We start from the raw sequence: 18,545 nt of genomic DNA, 5'->3' as shown, positions 1-18,545 counted from the left end.
TGTTCCGTGCCGTCAGTGGCGCCTCATAAGCTTGACTGGGACCACGCCCCCCAGTTACATCCCCCCAAGCATCCGGGGCTCGGATCTTCCCCCTCTTTACCAGCCTCCACTCGATCAGGGAGCCCAATAGCTGGCCTTATTCACCTGCATTCGGATAAATCCTGATCGCGCAAAGCTTACCCCGGCTTGTCCCCTCCCCCTAGCGTCAAGCCATGCGGAGGTAGCTTGGGAATGTTTGTTGCGGCACGTAGCTACCCATAAAATGCCTGCACCCCTCGGTTGCTTCCGATCTTTACTGTTTCCTGCTCGGATCACGCTTCGTCTGCTCTTAGTCTATGCTTTCTTTCTCCTAGTAATCATATTTCTGGGATTCAGAATGCATTTCAAGTCTTATGTGACCGCCGCCCTGTATGGGCTGCCTGCCCTTGCACAGGCTGTCCCGTCGCCTTCTTCTTCGCGCGCGTCGGCTCCCTCGCCGTCGGCTGCTAGTTCAAATGATCACTTCAAGAGCTACACCATCAAGGCTGAGAACATCACCGCCAAGCTTATTCCTTACGGCGCGCGTCTCACCTCTTTGACAGTCCCCGATCGTGATGGCAATGTCCAGGACGTGGTTGTGGGCTATGATGACCCCATCGAGTATCTGCACGACAGTGAGACCAATCGCACCTTCTTCGGCGCGGTCGTCGGTCGTTATGCCAACCGCATCAAGAACGGTACCTTCACCGTCGATGGCAAAACCTACCACGTTCCTGAGAATGAGCACGATGGCGTCGACACCCTTCACGGTGGCTTCATTGGCTATGACATGCGCAACTGGACAGTCACTGCGCATAGCGAGTCTGCCATCACCTTCAGCTTGCTCGATCAAGGCTTTGAAAACTTCCCTGGCGATGTGATCACTCATGCCACTTACAGCGTCTCCACTGAGACCAGCCCAGAGAACCCCAAGGGTCTTCCTCAGCTGACTACCAAGCTGGTGGCTCTCGCCCTGACTGAGAAGACTCCTATCATGCTAGCCAACCACATCTACTGGAACTTGAACGCATTCAAGGACTCCAACGTCCTGAAGGATACCCTTCAGCTGCCTCTCTCCAAGCGCTATATCGCCGGAGACAGCATTCTTATCCCCAACGGCACCATCTCCGACGTCGACGACACCTACTCGGGCTCATTGGACTTTACCAGCCCCAAGACGATTGGCAAGGACATTGAGAAGACCACCGGTCTCTGCGGCGCCGGCTGCAACGGCTACGACACCTGCTTCTTGGTCGACCGTCCCACCTCGAACGCCCCCGACTCTATGATCACCGCCGTCCGTGCCTCGTCCGACAGCACTGGTATCAGTCTCGATGTCGCCACCAACCAGGCTGCCGTCCAGATCTACACCTGCAGCGGCCAGAACGGCAGCATCGCCACCAAGAAGTCCCAGGCTAGGCGCAACGAGGAAAACGGCGGTGACGCTGGTGCTACCACCATTAACAAGTACGGCTGCTTCGTTATCGAGACTGAGGACTGGATTGATGGCATTAACAACCCTGAGTGGGGTCGTGTTCCCTACCAAGTTGCCGGGCCTGATGATGGGCCTGTTGTCAACTGGGCTACGTACCAGTTTGGTACCATCTAATCCCTCCGTTATGGAGGATCGTGCACATAACTGCATTGGAATAATAATTAAACATTTGATCTCTACGTTGCGCTAAGGCCATACGCAGAATCTATTTTCAATTCTTTCTACTTTCCTTGTGTGCATAACTGGGTAAAGAGTGTAAGAACAACCTCTTCGCAACTTTAATCGACTTATGTATCTACAACTTCGACAAAATATCAGACCCGTTAACACCACTCCCCTTCACAATTTCATCCTCCCAATAATTAGGATTAAACGTAATCCGATTCAGAGGATTTAACCGATGAGCCCGATTGAACAAGTCCTCATAGACACGACCATCATACCGACCAAGTGCACTGTATCCAACGTTGATGTTAATTAATTTGACTCTTTCTTCGAGTATTTCAATAAGGACTACATACCTGTCAAGCAAATAATCAGGAATCATCCATGAATCAACTAGTTTCACCGCATGGGGTCTGATCCGGCTCATCAGATCTTGGATTCGAGCCGGCAGAGCGTCTAGATCTGACTGAGCGACGGCGTTGCAGCGGAAGACTGCGCCTTGGGTCAGTTTTATAGTTCATGAGATTTTTTGGGGAGTCTTACATTCGTAGCCTTCGCTTTCCATGGTATTTAATGCAAATAGGCGATATAGATCCCATAAGATGGTTCTTGTCGGTGCTGAGAGTGTTTTATTGGTTGAAAGAGCTTCGAAGAAGGTTGTGACCATGATCGATTGCGATTGTGCTGGGGTTTGAGTTAGATTTATTTGCATGATACAACATCTTCAATCTGAACACATACCACGACTTAATTTGTGAAGCTGGATGAGAAGGCTGTTCCAGTTCTTCTTCTTGATAACCCGCTGCTCGTATGCATCGTATGCCTGTCACTTGTTAGCTTTGAGAATTCACAGCATAAACGTATACCCTCTAGGAAATTCTCTATCATACCAAAGCAGTAGCCCTCAACTCAAAGCTTTTCACAACGTCACGATCACTGTTCAAAACATCATACCGCCTCAACAACCCTCCAGCCCGCTTCTCCCGAATAAACGCCCTAAATCGAACATCCATCTCATCGCCACCCTTCCCCCGGTCCTCAACAGCAGCACTCATCTTCTTAATCAAATAACCCGCAACCTGCTGCGTAATCATCCAATTATCCCCCTCAACAGTCGGCTTTGACAAATAATCATTATTAAGCTGAATCAACCCACTCCCACCGCCATATCCATGTCCCCCCATCGCCCGACGACAAGTCTCAATCCCATCTGCAGCAAGCATGGTACAAAGACTCTTCAATCCGGAGGACATGCTATGCATATAAGCTAACGAATTGAAATCCCCTTTCTCAATATCGTCTCGTGCATTCTGGTATACTGTCCGCATGGCTAGGCCTGTGTAATGTAGTGCAAATGTTGTTGCTAGGAGTGGCAGAATGCGAATTTGGACGGTTGGATAGTCTAGTACCGATACCTCAGGTCCGCGCTTGTCACCATCTCGGTCTTGGAATTGTCGGCGGACTGTTGTGTAGCGGATTGCTATTGTTACCGCTCGTGCGAGGACGAGGCGGGCATGGTGGACTATGTTTGCTCGGACGTAGGTTAGGGAGCCGTAAACCAAAGCTGGTCTGTCTGGTTTTGTGTAGACGCCTGTTTTTGGGTTCACGCTTGAATAGCGGGATAGGAGGGCTGAATGTGGGATTCTAGTTTGTTGTCAGTCGCGCTCGAGGATCTTGGAGTATCAACAATTGACAATTGACGTACCGGAAATGATCGAATAGCATATATGCATTGTCCATAGTGATATACCCATACTTGGGCCCAATATCTCCAACAACAATACCCTCTAGTGGCTGATGTGTCTTCATATCCCTAACCTGAACAATAAACGGATGCGGACCATGCGAGACAAACCGATCTGAGCCAGGCTCAGGTAGCAACAGCTGTGCCACTACAATGGCATGATTAGCCACCCGACCCAAGCTCCCATTCCACCACTTGCTAGCAGTAAGAGTCGGGCTATGCAGCACGAACTCTTTGGTGTGGCTATCCCACCGTGCTTCAAGCTCCAAGCCACGGACATTACTACCGTGTCCCAGCTCAGTCTGTGCGTATGCACCAATTATTTTCCAGGACTCGATTAGCGGTAGCCAGTATGCGCGCTGTTCTTCGCTTGCTTGTTCCCGGATTGTTGTTATGAACATCTCCATGTGAAGGAAGTAGGGGGAGACGTCGTCGACTAGGTACTCCGCCATTTTGTAGTCGTCGTGGCTCCATTTGTGCTTGTCACTTAGGCGGCGGAGGAGCTTTGCGCGTGCAAGTCCTAGTTTGAATCGCTCGGGTCGAGACAGGTTTTGCTGTTTGCTTTTTGAGAGGATGGGTTCTTGTTGGAGTATTGATAGGATTCGAGCTTGTCTTTCTAGAAACCCGTCTGAGGACAGCAGGTGCTTTCCCAGCTCTTCTGTTGGGATGTTTGATTGTTCTCGCTCTTGTGCTAGTGTTGATGGCCCATCTGGTTGACTGGGGCGGAGTTTGTCTGTGAAATCGGACATTTTGAGTACTTGGTTGAAGTTGTGGTTAGGATTCCTACAGTCTATAGCGTGTTATGGTCCTCAGTCATCCTGATAAATCAAATTTCCACGTCGATATACCTAGGTCACCGTCATCCCAAAATCACCGAGTGCCGAGTGCCGGCATATCCCCGCGGGGTAGATGCATATCGTGGGGAAGTAGCCGAATGAACTTAACAGTTCAATAAATTATTGGCTGGAGATTGAGCGGGTTAATTCCGATATGCACTCAAGATTCATATAGTCGAATGCGCTGCCGGGATAAGATGGATGGAATGCCCCCCCGCAGGTTCAACATCAAGTCTCCTATCATAATAATGCCTTACTCGACAACTATGGGAGACCGCACTCAATTCATTCCTCCGCATTTAGGAGAAAATGTGTTACCAAATATGCCGTTTTTCCATAGGTTGCTGCGTTACGCGCAACGGAAGCCTTCACCCATTGCGATTCGAGATTTGAACGCTGGTCTTGAAAAGACGTACCATCATCTTCTTTCAGATGTTTTAGCTCTTCGCCAGGTATTGGAGGGAAGACTTAGCACTGAAGTGCGACGTGATTTGGCTGCGGACAAAGAAATTTACATTGGGTTGCTCGCTCCAGGAGGCTATGAATACACCGTTGGCTTCATGGCTATTCTCGCGATTGGCGCAGCAGTAGTGCCAATGGGTGAGTCACATACTAGAAGAAAAGAGAGTAAAGCTAATCAATAGCAGCTGCTGTGCTGCCAGCCAAAGAAGCATCCTACTTTCTTCTGAAAGCTCGATGTGTCGCTCTACTCGCCAGTACAACCAGCGAGCAAACTGCCAAATCAGTGGTGCAATTTGTATCAGAAAGCAAAGGTGTACAGATCCCTTGTATATCACCTATCGCATCATACTTCCAGCCAACGCTCCTCCCAGCAGATGAAGCAACCATTTCATCTGACCTCGTGCCCGACATGAACGGTGCAGCATTGGTGATCTTCACATCTGGCACGACAGGTCCTCCAAAGGGCGCTGTCCAGCGCCGCAGCTACCTAACTGGTAGTGGCGAAGCTGATATGGACCATTACCGTATCAGTGATCAAGATACCGTCCTCCACGTCCTCCCCGTTCATCACGCTTCAGGTGTCGGTTTGACTTTTCTTCCATTCCTGACAGCTGGGGCATGCATCGAGTTCCGCAGTGGGAATTTCGATACGGCCTGGACGTGGGAACGCTGGCGTCAGGGTGGTCTTTCGTTCTTTTCTGGTGTGCCGACTATTTATATGCGGATGATGCGATATTATGAAGAGAATATTGCGCATCAGCCTCCAGAGATTCGGGATCAGTATATTGCTGGTGCGCGTGGTATTAGGGCTATGCTGTGTGGCACTTCTGCTCTTCCGGGGCCTGTCCAGGACTTCTGGAATCGGATTAGGGATAAGCCGATTCTGACTCGATATGGTGCTACTGAATTTGGAGCGGTTATTAAGACTGATCTTGATTCTGAGGGTGTTCCGCAGAATAGTGTTGGGCGTGTTGCTGAGGCTGTTTCGTTGAAGCTGGCCGATGATGGTCATCTTCTGGTCAAGTGTCCTTATATGTTCTCTAAGTAAGTTTGATACCCTAGTTTCGTCTCTGTTTTATTTCTGACAGCACTGCGAATAGATATCTGTTCGACGAGAAAGCAACTGCAGATGCCCATGATGCAGATGGGTACTTCAAATCGGGAGACATTGCCCGCCGCGAAGGCAAGTATTATTTCATCCTCGGTCGTGCCTCAATCGATATCATCAAATCTGGGGGCTATAAGATATCTGCATTGGATATCGAGCGCGAGATCTTGGGTCTGGATTATGTTTCGGAAGTCATGGTCGTGGGTGTTGAAGACGAAGAATTTGGTCAACGCGTTGCTGCCACTATCAGTCTTAAGCAAGATCGCAACACAAGTCGCAAGGACTTGACAATTGCGGAGCTTCGTGATGACCTACGGAGTAAAATAGCTGGGTATAAGATGCCGACTATTCTTCGCGTTGTTCAGGGTGAACTTCCCAAGTCGGGGACAGGAAAAGTACAAAAGAAGATATTGGGGCCTCAGTTCTTTCCGTCGAACTATTGGGATTTGCCTGAGGTGCAGACTTTGAATAGGCAGAGTAAGGCTAAACTTTGATTACTGCATTAGATATATCAATTGCATTATGGCGGCTGTTGTCCACTTATGCTTGAGGTTGGTGACGTCGAGATCTAGAGGGAGTATAATTCAAGCAGGGTAATGCATAAGTGAAAGCAAGTTTCTTATATTTCTAATGAATTAATGCCTGTCTACCTGCAAGATATTCCTGATCTGTGCATTGTCTACCCACGCTCGGCAATGATCAATTGAGCTCGGCTTCCCTTCCGAGGATGCATCTATACAAGGTCGGGCTCTCTACCGTTTCAACTTAGATAGCATAAACTAATAGTTCTGGCTTTCGCTTTTCCCTGAAGTCCTTTCGACCCTCGCCAATAAATTCTGTGCCCGCAAACCCGCATTTTCTCCGCAGCGTCATCATGCTCTGTGGTGTCTGTATGTATCCTTCAAAGCAACCCAATGTGCCACACTGACCCAGCAGACGGGATCTTTGTTAGTGCATCCGGCATACTGGGATTGTCAATCGGCCTCAATGCAGTCTCTACACATGGCATATGCAGCCGGATTTGCGATGCGCCGTATACATGTAGAGAATTGTCTCCATTGCTAAGTAGCAAGTGTGGGGAAATTAGGCAGGATATTTACTTCACGCTATAACTAGTCTATACAAAGGCCAAGTAGTTAATCTAATCAAAGCCCTTGAATTCATCATCATGCTTTTTGCCATTGGCCTCATTGGCCTTCTCAGCTTGTCTGGCAAGACGCTCTTGTTCGTTCTTCGCACGAATCTCTTCCAACATACGCTGCGTTTCTTCGACCTTCTTCTTCTCCTGCTCGGGCAGTAGCTCCCACCTATCCTTCTCCTTGCGGGCCTTCTTGATCTCCTTCTTCTTGAACTTCTTGTCTCGTTCCTCTGTCTTCTGGCTCCAAGCCACACTCTCAGTAGCCCGACGCTTGGTTCCTTGCTCGGCACCTCCGCCATTAGCAGCCTCCGCCATGGCTTCCTTGCGTCGCTTTTCTTGTTGCTTGTCTTTGTATGTGTAGTTGTCCCAGTCGAGCTTGACACCTAGGGTTTTGTCACCGGTGAATGCGCGCAACTCGGGCATCTTGGGAAGCTTCAAAAGACCCCAGGCCTTGCCGAGAGCTTCCCAGTCTAGATCTGCCACCCGGAAGATACTGCTGGCTTGGTGCTTGCTGTAGCTGCGCAGCCAGCTGACAAATGCTTTCTGGCCCTTGTCGTGCATGGCCCGATCTTTGAGAACTGCTTTGCGTACTTTGTCTGTAGCGGCTGTGGCCTCTTCGTCGGTGAATTCGGTCAGATTATAGGGTGCGACAGGGGTTTTGCGGATTTCTAAGAAAGAAACATAGTCTTCCTCGCGGCCAGGGTGGATGAGAACAATGCTGAGGCCTCGACGACCGGCACGGCCTGCTCGGCCACATCTGTGGATGAAAGTTTTGGGGTCGGATGGCGGGTCAATCTGGACCACTAGATCGACGGATGGGATATCCAGTCCGCGGGAGGCAACGTCAGTGGTGAGTAGGATGGCGGGGGTTGTAGCGGTGGTGAAGCGGTTAAAGTTCTTTTGACGGACGTTGGCTTGATGTTTCCCATGCAGCGGCACCATGAGGAATTCATCTCCCAAGATTATCGGTAGTATGGTGGCGAGATAATCCACACTTGAGCATGTCGATACGAAGAAAATGGTCTTCTGGGGTGTGGGCTGGACTGTGGAAAGGATATGCTTTAGAATAGCATATTTGTGAAGGGGAGGCGTTGTCAGGTAGGTCATTTGCAAACTATCCGAGGGTCAGAATGAATCTGGAGTTGTTCGGGTCTAGAACATACCTTGCTGGAGTACGCTTATCCTCGGCACCAGCGCCTCCCTTCACCTTGACAGCGATCTTTACTGGGTTGCGAAGACCCACGCGGACGATCTGATCAACAGCTTCGCTGATACTGGCACTGAACAATCCCGTCCTGCGCTGCTTAGGCAATCGGCGAAGAATCTTCTGCAAATCCTCCTTGAATCCAAGGTCCAAAAGTCTGTCGGCCTCGTCTAGGACAAGCATTTCGAAAGAGGACTGGGGGCAGTGCACGTGAGGCGATGAAAGAAGTTCCAACAGTCTTCCGGGTGTAGAAACCAAAACATTGGGTGACCGTTTGAGGAATGAACTCAGATCTTCCGCTGGGGAGGTACTGCCGCCCAGGAGGAGTTGTGGGACGACCTTCAATGTCGATGAGGAGGACTTCGGACGAGGCGCATCACCCTCGGCAGGCTTGATGGCCACAGCAGAGGCAGGGTGGAATTCCAATAGCGAGAGAAGAACTTGGTAGATTTGCGAGGCCAATTCTCTAATGACAACTATTAGCGATAAGCTCTGTATTGCATATGCGCCGTGCGTACCTCGTGGGAGAAATGATAATAGCTCCAACATGATGCTTTTTGAGGGGCTCCTCAAGGCGCAGTAGCTTTTCAACAATTGGGATCAAGAAAGACAATGTTTTTCCACTTCCAGTAACCGCTTCTACCACAACATCCTTGTGTTGCATAAACAGAGGGATGGCCGAGGCCTGGACTGGCGTCATGCGCGTGAAGCCCATTGAGCCCACGGCGTCGAGTGTCCATTCGGACAAAGATGGCTCAAGGCCATCCCAGGCTCTTGAAGACGGCTTAGGGGGCATCTTGTGAGAACACCGAATCCTTGAAAATGTCTTGAACTGCTGAGGCGCAAAGAAAAAAATCCGTTATCGATTAGATATGATGCACGTGACTGCGGCATTGGGCGGAAATGGGGATATCTTCTTTTATGTTTCTTTTCTACAGCTTCGCTCGACTTGCCTTTTCTTTGTTTTCACATTATGCGCTGGGCTGTCTTTTGTTTCAAGCTTTTCCGCCTATAATTGTCATTGTCGATAAGGCACCGTGTCGTGCTCATACCGCCCATCATTTCTTCGTTCGCAGGCCCACTTATACCATTTGGCTTATTTGCCTGCGACAGTGCAGATATCTGTACGCGGCCACTATCCGGCGTAATCCCGGTCGCATCGCTTCCTTCGTTCACCTTGAGAGCATCTGAGATGCCCACCTCCCCAGATGCCGTACCCGCAACACCTCGCGTGATCTCTCCGACACCCTCTCTTTCGGACCCGTCGGAGACACACGATGAATATTTCGCACCGACAACACGGTCTGCTGCACGCCGGCAGCGTCAGTCCGGAGTCACAGGGCAAGCATCAGGTGCAGAGCGTACACCGAGATCTTCCACAACTCCCTCTAGGCCCGCGCGCCGGTCGAATCCCAAGATCCCAGCTTCGCCGCCGCGCTCGCCCAATGGCGATACTTCAAACGGCCACTTATCGCCGTTAAGCATACCGGATACACTACGCGATCTCTCACGGTCCCCATCTCCTCTCGGACTTATCCCGCTCCATTCGCGCTACCGCTCCTTCATTCACCGCCATGAAATTCCCCGCAAGCTCCTGCACGTATCCATCGGGTTTCTGACCTTGCACCTGTACAGTCGGGGCGTGCAGACGTTACAAATCACCCCGGTGCTCTTCTCTGCTTTGGTGCCCATCGCAGCAACGGATTTTATCCGCCATCGTTCGGAGAAGGTTAACAAACTCTATGTTCGATGCATGGGTGCCCTCATGCGCGAAACTGAGGTTTCGGGCTATAACGGCGTCATCTGGTACCTCCTCGGAGCGTACGTTGTGCTGCGCTTCTTTCCCAAGGACGTCGGAGTTATGGGAGTGTTACTACTTAGTTGGTGTGACACCGCCGCTTCGACATTCGGCCGTCTTTACGGCCGCCATACCCCTCGTCTCCGGAAGGGTAAGAGCTTGGCTGGCACTATGGCCGCTTGGGCTGTTGGTGTTGCTACTGCTGCTGCTTTCTGGGGGTGGTTCGTGCCTTACATCGGTACTTTCCCTAACGACCCTGAAGATGCCTTTATGTTCACTGGACGCTTGAACTTGCTCCCGAATTCTGTTCGCGGTCTTCTGGGCTGGGAAGCTAGTGACTCTGCAGTCATCACCGGGCCTCTGGCTCTGGGTGTTATGAGCGTCGTTTCTGGCGTTGTCGCTGCCGGCAGTGAGTTCATCGACATGTGGAGCTGGGATGATAACCTGACGATCCCTGTCCTAAGTGGAATTGGGCTATGGGGATTCCTCAAGGTTTTTGGATAGATGGTTAAATGATATACTCCTGGTTTTGGTTCTCAGCACAGCACTCATACCTTTTCATTTTTTCAAATGTTATTTTGGTGTCTTACATTTTGGGGGCATGACTTCTTTCACATCTCTTCTCTACTTTCGGGCATTGCGTTGCATCAAGATTCCGGTTTCTGCTTAGATAGGGGCGTGGCCAATGCTTCGTCCGTTCTGATGCTACTTCTCAATTCTCTCCAATAAATACACACTGGCTTTTACTTTGTATTTACTCTCTGGACTAGGTTCTTGGGCGCTCTGGTTATATGCGCACATAGTCTTCCATTTGATAGACCTGAAATATGAACTTGGAATCAAACAAATCGTTGGACGCCAGGTATTTCTTTTTGGCTCTGAGCGCAATAGTTCAAACTTCCTTCAAATGCAGTAGAATAACGCCAAATGCCACACGCATGGCATATGCTTCTGTTCAGAATCTCAAATACTCGCAAGAACTCATGGCCTATCCAAACGCTCAACTCCAATAACCCAAAATAAGACCTATGGGTATAAGGAATACTAAATCAAGTCGAGGATGCTCACACGTGGGATCCTCTTTTTCTTGCCGCCTCGGGCTTTGCTTTCGACTCCATCTGGGTCTGCTGAGTCCCCAGGCGAGGAGTCGATGCTCCAGAAACCATTGTGTATGGTGATGCCCTCTAAGTGACCCACGGTTTTGTGGTCCTGTTTGTTGCTTGTGGTTTCTTTCGAAGGCTTTTTGGTGGTCTGCTTTGGATTTTTGGCATCCCATTCGGTTTTCTTCAATGACACCGCGTTCTCATGACACTCTTTGTCTTTTAGTGGGACTGAATTCGTTGAGCTTGATGGTTTCTCCGGCTCAGATGCCGTCTGCTTGGGAGACAGAGATGATTTAGTGGCCTCGATCTTAGTGGTCCGCGTACGAACTTTGGGTTCTTTTGCCTTTCTCGGTGAAGGTTGACGCAATGGCCTAGCTGGTGCATCTTCACTATAGTCATCAAGCTTTATTGACAACGAAAGGGTCTCAATGGCCCTTCCAATCTCTTCGACAGCTAGGCTTCCCTCTTCGTACTGAGGCTCGGTTGCTTTCTTTGCCTTGGATCGAGTCTTTTTGGATGGAGAGGGCGGAGCAATCAGGGCCCTGGCTGGTGATTCCTCGATCGAGGTTTCCGAGTCACAATAGTCCGAAATTGAGTAGCTTATTTTGAGGCCCCTGGATCGCGTTGGCTTGGACGGACTATGATTTATTTCCGCGTGTAGGGTCTCCGATTCTTCAATCTCGATTCCATCGGTCCCCAAAAGTCCGCGCCTTGACCTGATGCGAGACTGAGCTGCCATGGGGTGGCGCTTGATATTTGCAGAAGGGGACAAGGTAATGGAAGAAAAGGTATCCAGGAGATCGTCAACCTCTTGGGATGAGTAGGACATCATCGGCGTGGCACCCTGCTGAGCATACATACTTGGGGAGACTGGACCATGTTCCATGTCAACGACAACTGGTGAAGTAGAGCCGGAACCGGATCCAAGCCTGGAATGAGGGTCCGTGGTCGATTTTTTCGAAATAGCTGCTTCTAGCAACTGTGTCTGTTTGGATGCTGACAATTCGGTGGTTTCTTTGGTAAGCGTTCCGTATTTCAGGATACTTCCTCGTTTCATCCCAGGATCAATTGGTCCCTTCTTCTTAGGTGCCATGCGTCGAGTAGGAGTGTTTTTGGCAGGCTTCTTTGCTTTCTCGGTTTTCTCGGCCTGTTCGTTTTCCCACTTCTTCACGATGTCTGGAACACCTAACCGTGCAACGGTCTCAAAGACCCATACCTTTTCGATGGAAAAAGGGTCATATCGTTTCGTCACTCGGGACTTTGACGGTGTTGGGGGAGCCTGTTCCGAGGCCATCTCTGTTTCATCTTCCTCCTCTCCCTCTTGTGGAGTTGCTTGAGATGGAACAGGCTCCTCGGATGGGAGTGGTGGATTTGGCTCTTCAGCAAGAAGATCCAACCCAACAACATCTATAGGCAGCATATCCAGCTGTAGCTCTGGCATTGCATCCGTGCCGAAGCTTGACCGACATTTATAAGCTTTTTGTAAAGTGGGTGGACATTCAGGAACGAATGAGAAGCCTGGAGCCACACCTCGCACTGGTCTCTGAAGGCGGAGTCGGTAGGAAACAAGAGGCTCGGCCAATAGTTTAATCACTTTTCTTGCGCCAGATCGATAATTCCATTCAAAATGTTCTGCGGCAAAAGTTCTGATTGCCAAGGGGTCAATGTCTCGATCCCAGGCCTGCCTAAGACGGCTTCTCAGAAATGACATTTCTTCGTCGCTGGAAACTTTCGGCTGAGCATAGTATTCAAGAATGGTTCGGTCGGGGAATGTTTCGGGGATCCTGACGGCTTTGTGTTTTGTCGTAAAATAGCCACTCTCATTCTCTTCCAGTTCGTACTGAAGACGCTCTCTCCACTCGGTCAATCCTGTGTCCACGTCTGAATCCGAGTCTAGCTCTTGCAGGAGATCTTCACCAAACCCAGCTTTGGCAATTTCTGCGGCGAGTTTGCTTCCACATTTGGGTACACCAGATGGGAGATAGTCTCCACCGCTCAGCATGGCGAAGAGAATCATTCCCGGGCGGTCGAGGGGTATGTTTGAAGGGTGCCCGTTCTGTCCCATTGCATAACATGTGACATGAGTTGCAGAAGCTGTGCCACTGCCATTCTCTTTCGAGAAGTTCATGATAGTCAATGATGACCCAAACATCAAGGCATCGACATCATTACTCATGACGGCATCCACAATTCCTGCCTGCTGCAAACGTGCACACTCAGCTTCAGCTTCGCCGGGTGCTTCATGCCATGGGAATCTGAATCGTTCAATGAGGTCTTTTGAACGTCTGATGATAGGGGCACTGCCGTAGCTGCGCGCAGAGACTGCTTTGCCTCTTTTGAAAGCAGGCTTTTGTCTTCCATCATAGACAAAAAGAGGATGAACTGGTAATGCAAGCAATTTGAGCAGTCGATAAAATAGAGTGCGCAGTTCGGGATTTCTTCCACCCCGGCCTGCTTGAACTTGGAACAGCCAAATCGAAATGTCGACGGCGATACGAATCGGTCTTGCTGTCCGTTCCAGATGCGTTACAGCCAATTTGGCCAGAGAGATGCGTTCTCCCGCGCCGATGGCGTTAATGAGCCTGGATCAATGTCAGTAAACCAGGTTCATCTGCTCAAGGGAAGCTGCGGTTCGGTATGGAGAGGAGATGCGTTGTGTATGTCCTCCCGCCACGCAGGGATATAATATCCCACAGCACGATTAAGTCACACTCACCCTGGAATACCCATTCTGCCAGCCCCAAAATGAATGCAATATACAAAACACCAAAACCGTTGCGCCACGCCATGTGGTTCTGGCGATGGGGCTGGTTTGCGGAGATGAAGTTGTTGATAGAAGTAAATAAACCACGGCCCGATGTAGATCCGTTGCCTTTCCAACGCTCGAGCTCGCAACCTCACAACGGCAACGAATTCAATTTCTCTTGAATAACTTATTCACTTCTCTTTGACTTTCATCCAATGGCGTTGGATCTTCTATCCGCGCGCCGGTGAAACAAACCCTGATCGCTACGAACCTCCGCGGAATACTGTTGACCCGAAAAAGGAGAGCAACGCGCCCGAGCTCACCACTACATCATGGCGAGCGATACACCTTCGATGGGCGCTAGTAAGCGCAGCTCGGCAACCTCCAATCTACGCCATAACCAGACTGCACGACCAGCCTCCCCGCACACACCGCAGCAGCAATTACGCTCGGGCAACACCTCATTCAATAGCACGACGTCGCCGGGCTCGTCCTTTCGAAATGAAGACGATGCGATCATATTCGAGATAGGTGCACGATGGCTCCGTGCAGGATTTGAAGGAAACAGCGCACCCGCATGTGTGATCGGCTTTGGGCCCGAGGATTCAAGGAGAGCGGGGGACTATCGGGGATGGATTCAGGGCAGCACTGGTGCTGGACGGCTAGCTCAGCCAGTCGACGCAGAGGAATGGGCACGAGCATACGAATTGTGGAGGCCAGACTCGCGAGAAGTTGATCTGGGTCTGGTTGAGGACAAGATTGAGCGCGCATTCCGCGAGACCTTTAACCAGTACCTGTTGACGGACGCGGGTACGTCTCGCCTGGTTCTTGTCTTGCCTTCGCTTATGTCGCATCCATTGCTTTCGTCGCTACTATCTACGCTCTTCAGTCGCTGGCGATTCCCGAGTGTCACTCTTCTGTCTAGTGCGACTATGTCGGCTACCGCTGCTGGGCTGCGGTCTGCTTTGGTGGTTGACCTTGGGTGGGCTGAGACCACGACAACGGCCATCTACGAATATAGAGAGATGATCACAAAGAGGACGACACGAGCTATGAAACCACTGATGCAGGAGATGGGCCGTCTTCTCACTAAATTAGCCTCTGACGGGAATCATAACGATGACGCAGAGGACGATATATCTGTCGGATTTTCTTACTGTGAAGAGGTGGTCAGTCGATTTGCCTGGTGTAAATTGCAGGCAGAAGAAAATTCAGCATCAGACCAGATATTGTCGATCCCATCTCCAGCAAATCCCGAGCAAGCATACATGGACGTGTCGTTCTCACACCTCGCCGGCCCTGCTGAGAAAGTCCTAATTGCCGCGGGCACTGCGGAGCATGAAATGGACGATGAAGAAAAGTCGATCCCCTTGCTTATCTACAACACACTCCTTACATTGCCTCCCGATGCACGCGGAACATGCATGTCACGCATCGTCTTCGTGGGTGGCGGTGCTCGAATTCCGGGGCTGCGTCAGCGAATCCTCAAGGAAGTCTCACTGTTAGTTGACCGTCATGGATGGAGCGCAATCAGAGGCAAAGCACTCGAGCGACAGCGGCAGAGATTGGAGGACTTGAGACTCTCAGCTCGAACACCTTCAAGGAGCACCGAAACACCCAAGAATAGCGGGAAAGCTACGAGCGACGAGGAGGCCTCATCGGGAGATGAAGCGAAACCAGACCCCTCCAAGGAGGAACCTGAACTGGATTTTGTTGAACAAAAGCTTCGCCGACAGAACAAGGACATTCCAGTCCCCGTTCAAGGAGTCTTGCGTGAAGTCGAATCCCTTGGTCCGTGGGCTGGTGCAAGTCTGACGACTAGTTTGAAAATCCGGGGGATGGTGGAGATCGAGCGAGAAAAGTTCCTACAGCATGGATTGGCTGGAGCCACACGAGATCCCGACCATCATGTTCCTGATCGTCGATCGGGCTTGAGATCCGGTGGTGATCGGTCGAGTTGGACATTGGCCGGCTGGGCATGAGAACTGTGTACAATTGGCGCCACATAAGAACAAAAGATACCCCATGATTCAACAGCCAGCATTATCAGTCTTGATACTCTTCCGTAAAGTAGTTTTATATATTGTAAATGATGCGGCAATATGTCGAGCTGAAAAGCGTCAAGCGATACTTTCGGCAATGCAGCCTCGGCTTCTGGCGCGGGGAAGAGACCCACGCCCTTGGATTGCTTCAGTTTCACAATGTTTAAACACTATGTGCAGGTCAACAGGTCAACATGGATGATTTTAGCCCTCCGCCATTGCGGGCACCTACGGCATGTGTTGCTTGCAATAAGAAAAAGGTACGAGAGTGGAACTTTGCACGGGATTTTGCTGATCTTGGTAGGTCCGATGTATCTTCGACGAAGCTTCTGAGGTATGTCTGAACTGCCAACGGCATGAATGGCCTTGTTTGTGAGTATTACGCGTGCGGTAGCAATAAAGGGTCGATTTAATAACTTTTGATCAGTCAACGAGAGCGCAAGAGAAAGAGAACACGGACCGATGATACCCAAGCAACTAGGAGAAGACGAGTTACCTGGGGAGAGTCAGAAGCGAGTAATATCAGCCCTTGCACCGTCGAATCATCCTTTACAAGTTCCGAAGAAACCCATGACCGGAATCAACACCGCGACAGAAGCCAAAGCAGCATAGCCGGCATCAGAGATGCTCTTCCAACCCCAGGGTGGTCCAGGGTATCTGAACCCTCACGGCCAGACCCAAATCCATATTCTTCTGCTCCAATCCCAAGCTTCATGGCCCGCTCTCGTTACTTCGATGATACAGTAGCCATCAACGAGGACCAAGCCAGATCATACCCGACGGGAGAGGCAGACGGTCCCACAGAAGATGATATCCAACTGCTACGGTTGCAGGGCGCCTTTGAGCTACCACCACGGTCTATCCGTGATGGCCTAATCAACACATTCATGGAACGATGTTCACCATGGATGCCAATCATCGAACGCAGCTGGCTTGAAGAAAGCGGTTCTCAGAAACCGTCCATGCTACTTCTTCAATCGATCTTCGTTGCCGCAAGTCGAGTTACCTCGGCGCCGGCTGTCACTGCGTATGCATCTTCGCATCAGTTTTACCGCCGTGCAAAAGCTTTATTCTGGTCTGGTTATGAGAGAAATCCAGTGACTGTTGTCGCTGCAGTTTGTATTTTGCATTGGTATAATCCTGAAGGACCGGAGCATGTGTCTACCAATACTAGCGGGTTTTGGCGATATGTAGGGGTTGGCTTGGCTCATCAGATTGGACTGCATAAGGAACCGACTAACAAAAGGGATGCTCCTTTGAGGCGCAGGCTCTGGTGGACTTTGTTTGTAAGTTATTTCATGGTAGTCCCTTTGGTTTGTGAACCTGTATCAAGAGACTGATACCACCGCAGGCTAGAGACTGCTTGATTTCTGCCGGACAGGGTCGGCCACTCGCGGTTGACATGGACGATTGCGAGCTGGCACCACCCTGTCTCGAGGACTTTCAAGATTCGAGCTCAGATGTCACTCTATTTATCGCATATGTGGAAATCAGTTCAATCTTGGGCCATCTTACCCAACACTGTCGACGCAAAACTCTCACGCGTCAGGTACGACAAAACATCGAGAATCAGTTGTATCGATGGACACGAGAACTCCCACGGTCCCTGCGCTTATTTCGCAGTGACAGCAGGCCAGGGGACTCAGCTTCACCCAAAGGTCTGGCTCAGTACAATTTTGAAGCGCGACAGCTTCACATCCCATACTTCGTTTGTCTTGCGATCATGTGTCGACCGATTTCTGGAAACTTGCCTTCCTCAGCAATGATCCTGGCATCCTCATTTATAGCGGGGATCTTCGAAGACTTCCTTGCTCGAGACGAGGTCCAATTTCTGGGTCCAATCTTCACTTTTCATTTACTAGCTGCTGGAATTGGTCTGCTTTCAAGCAAAAATATTCCTTCCCTTTGGGAGCAAGCGGCTGGTAGTTTGGAAACAATCTATCTGGCCCTTGATGAACTTGCAAAACGCTGGTCGTCTGCAAAGGGTAGTCTCAGAGCACTGAGGAGCATTGCTGAGAAGCAGCAAAGCCTAGCAACGCCAGATCAAGTGCCGGTGATGACGCTCTTAAGGGAATACCGGCCCTACTTCGAAGGATTCGGGTCGGAGCTTTCTTGGGCATGGCCTTGCTTCATGGAAGTCGGACAAAATGAGAGCAACAATGGCAGTGGCACACTAGCATTCGGTGAATCGGATGCTATAGGTCATTTGGCCGAGTCCCGGGTACCGGGCGATATACCTTCGGAGTATCGGCCTCTTACAACTGTCTTGGACCCGAATGCTGGGTTTGTCATGGGTGATATGCCGCAGGACATGACGGGTGACTTCTTTCACGATCAATATCAGGGCATGGGAGATTGGCTATTCAAGGATCTCGACTGGAATGGTGAGATAACTTGGTAGATGTCATGAACTACACATAGGCTCTGCAAGAGCAACCAGAGGAGAACACTGAATGTAAAAACAATTTCCGATGGACCTATAGTACTTCAATCTTCTGAGTTGCCACTGTACAGTTCTGTCAATATGTCGTGCTATAGTATCTCATGCTCCGGCACTCGGTCAATTTCGGTAAGAGCAAGTGTGGGGATCTGGGGATGCGGGGGGTCAACGTACAACTAGAAGACAGCTTAGCTTAGCATACATCTATGTACATCTATGCATAGGTGATTCCAATACATCTGACAT

The 18,545-nt window shown here is 50.3% G+C and overlaps 9 protein-coding genes across 9 annotated transcripts; 6 read left to right on the top strand and 3 right to left on the bottom strand.

Moving 5' to 3' along the window:
- Positions 1-376: 376 nt before the first annotated feature.
- Positions 377-1,627, top strand: PENARI_c016G12489 (aldose epimerase family protein; the record flags this gene model as incomplete). Its single annotated transcript, XM_022634213.1, has 1 exon — positions 377-1,627. The coding sequence occupies one exon, from the start codon at positions 377-379 to the stop codon at positions 1,625-1,627; it is 1,251 nt and encodes a 416-aa protein (XP_022486107.1).
- Positions 1,628-1,808: 181 nt separating this feature from the next.
- On the bottom strand, positions 1,809-4,171 carry PENARI_c016G10042 (uncharacterized protein; the record flags this gene model as incomplete). Its single annotated transcript, XM_022634154.1, has 6 exons — positions 1,809-1,968; positions 2,035-2,170; positions 2,222-2,362; positions 2,420-2,501; positions 2,569-3,322; positions 3,384-4,171. The coding sequence occupies 6 exons, from the start codon at positions 4,169-4,171 to the stop codon at positions 1,809-1,811; spliced, it is 2,061 nt and encodes a 686-aa protein (XP_022486170.1).
- Positions 4,172-4,506: 335 nt separating this feature from the next.
- Positions 4,507-6,322, top strand: PENARI_c016G04001 (uncharacterized protein; the record flags this gene model as incomplete). Its single annotated transcript, XM_022634018.1, has 3 exons — positions 4,507-4,858; positions 4,906-5,764; positions 5,821-6,322. 3 exons carry the CDS (start codon positions 4,507-4,509, stop codon positions 6,320-6,322), a joined length of 1,713 nt encoding a protein of 570 aa, XP_022486009.1.
- A 647-nt stretch (positions 6,323-6,969) lies between these two features.
- spb4 (ATP-dependent RNA helicase SPB4) lies at positions 6,970-8,966 on the bottom strand (the record flags this gene model as incomplete). The annotated part of the gene is made up of 3 exons (XM_022634073.1): positions 6,970-8,080; positions 8,130-8,636; positions 8,689-8,966. The coding sequence occupies 3 exons, from the start codon at positions 8,964-8,966 to the stop codon at positions 6,970-6,972; spliced, it is 1,896 nt and encodes a 631-aa protein (XP_022486003.1).
- Positions 8,967-9,362: 396 nt separating this feature from the next.
- On the top strand, positions 9,363-10,472 carry PENARI_c016G11536 (diacylglycerol/polyprenol kinase family protein; the record flags this gene model as incomplete). The annotated part of the gene is made up of 1 exon (XM_022634192.1): positions 9,363-10,472. The coding sequence occupies one exon, from the start codon at positions 9,363-9,365 to the stop codon at positions 10,470-10,472; it is 1,110 nt and encodes a 369-aa protein (XP_022486062.1).
- Positions 10,473-11,012: 540 nt separating this feature from the next.
- Positions 11,013-13,801, bottom strand: PENARI_c016G11818 (crossover junction endodeoxyribonuclease; the record flags this gene model as incomplete). Its single annotated transcript, XM_022634201.1, has 2 exons — positions 11,013-13,653; positions 13,788-13,801. 2 exons carry the CDS (start codon positions 13,799-13,801, stop codon positions 11,013-11,015), a joined length of 2,655 nt encoding a protein of 884 aa, XP_022486058.1.
- A 348-nt stretch (positions 13,802-14,149) lies between these two features.
- Positions 14,150-15,799, top strand: PENARI_c016G04345 (putative actin-related protein RO7; the record flags this gene model as incomplete). Its single annotated transcript, XM_022634026.1, has 1 exon — positions 14,150-15,799. One exon carries the CDS (start codon positions 14,150-14,152, stop codon positions 15,797-15,799), a length of 1,650 nt encoding a protein of 549 aa, XP_022486060.1.
- Positions 15,800-16,053: 254 nt separating this feature from the next.
- PENARI_c016G00924 (uncharacterized protein) lies at positions 16,054-16,259 on the top strand (the record flags this gene model as incomplete). The annotated part of the gene is made up of 3 exons (XM_022633952.1): positions 16,054-16,119; positions 16,164-16,193; positions 16,254-16,259. 3 exons carry the CDS (start codon positions 16,054-16,056, stop codon positions 16,257-16,259), a joined length of 102 nt encoding a protein of 33 aa, XP_022486048.1.
- A 313-nt stretch (positions 16,260-16,572) lies between these two features.
- On the top strand, positions 16,573-18,260 carry PENARI_c016G04982 (fungal specific transcription factor domain-containing protein; the record flags this gene model as incomplete). The annotated part of the gene is made up of 2 exons (XM_022634049.1): positions 16,573-16,974; positions 17,211-18,260. 2 exons carry the CDS (start codon positions 16,573-16,575, stop codon positions 18,258-18,260), a joined length of 1,452 nt encoding a protein of 483 aa, XP_022486178.1.
- Between the last annotated feature and the right edge of the window lie 285 nt (positions 18,261-18,545).

Source organism: Penicillium arizonense, assembly GCF_001773325.1.
Source record: "Penicillium arizonense strain CBS 141311 chromosome Unknown PENARI_contig016, whole genome shotgun sequence".
NCBI classification, from domain to species: Eukaryota; Fungi; Ascomycota; class Eurotiomycetes; order Eurotiales; family Aspergillaceae; genus Penicillium; species Penicillium arizonense.
The sequence above is the reverse complement of the archived record's forward strand: the minus strand, read 5'-3'. Positions and strand labels throughout refer to the sequence as shown.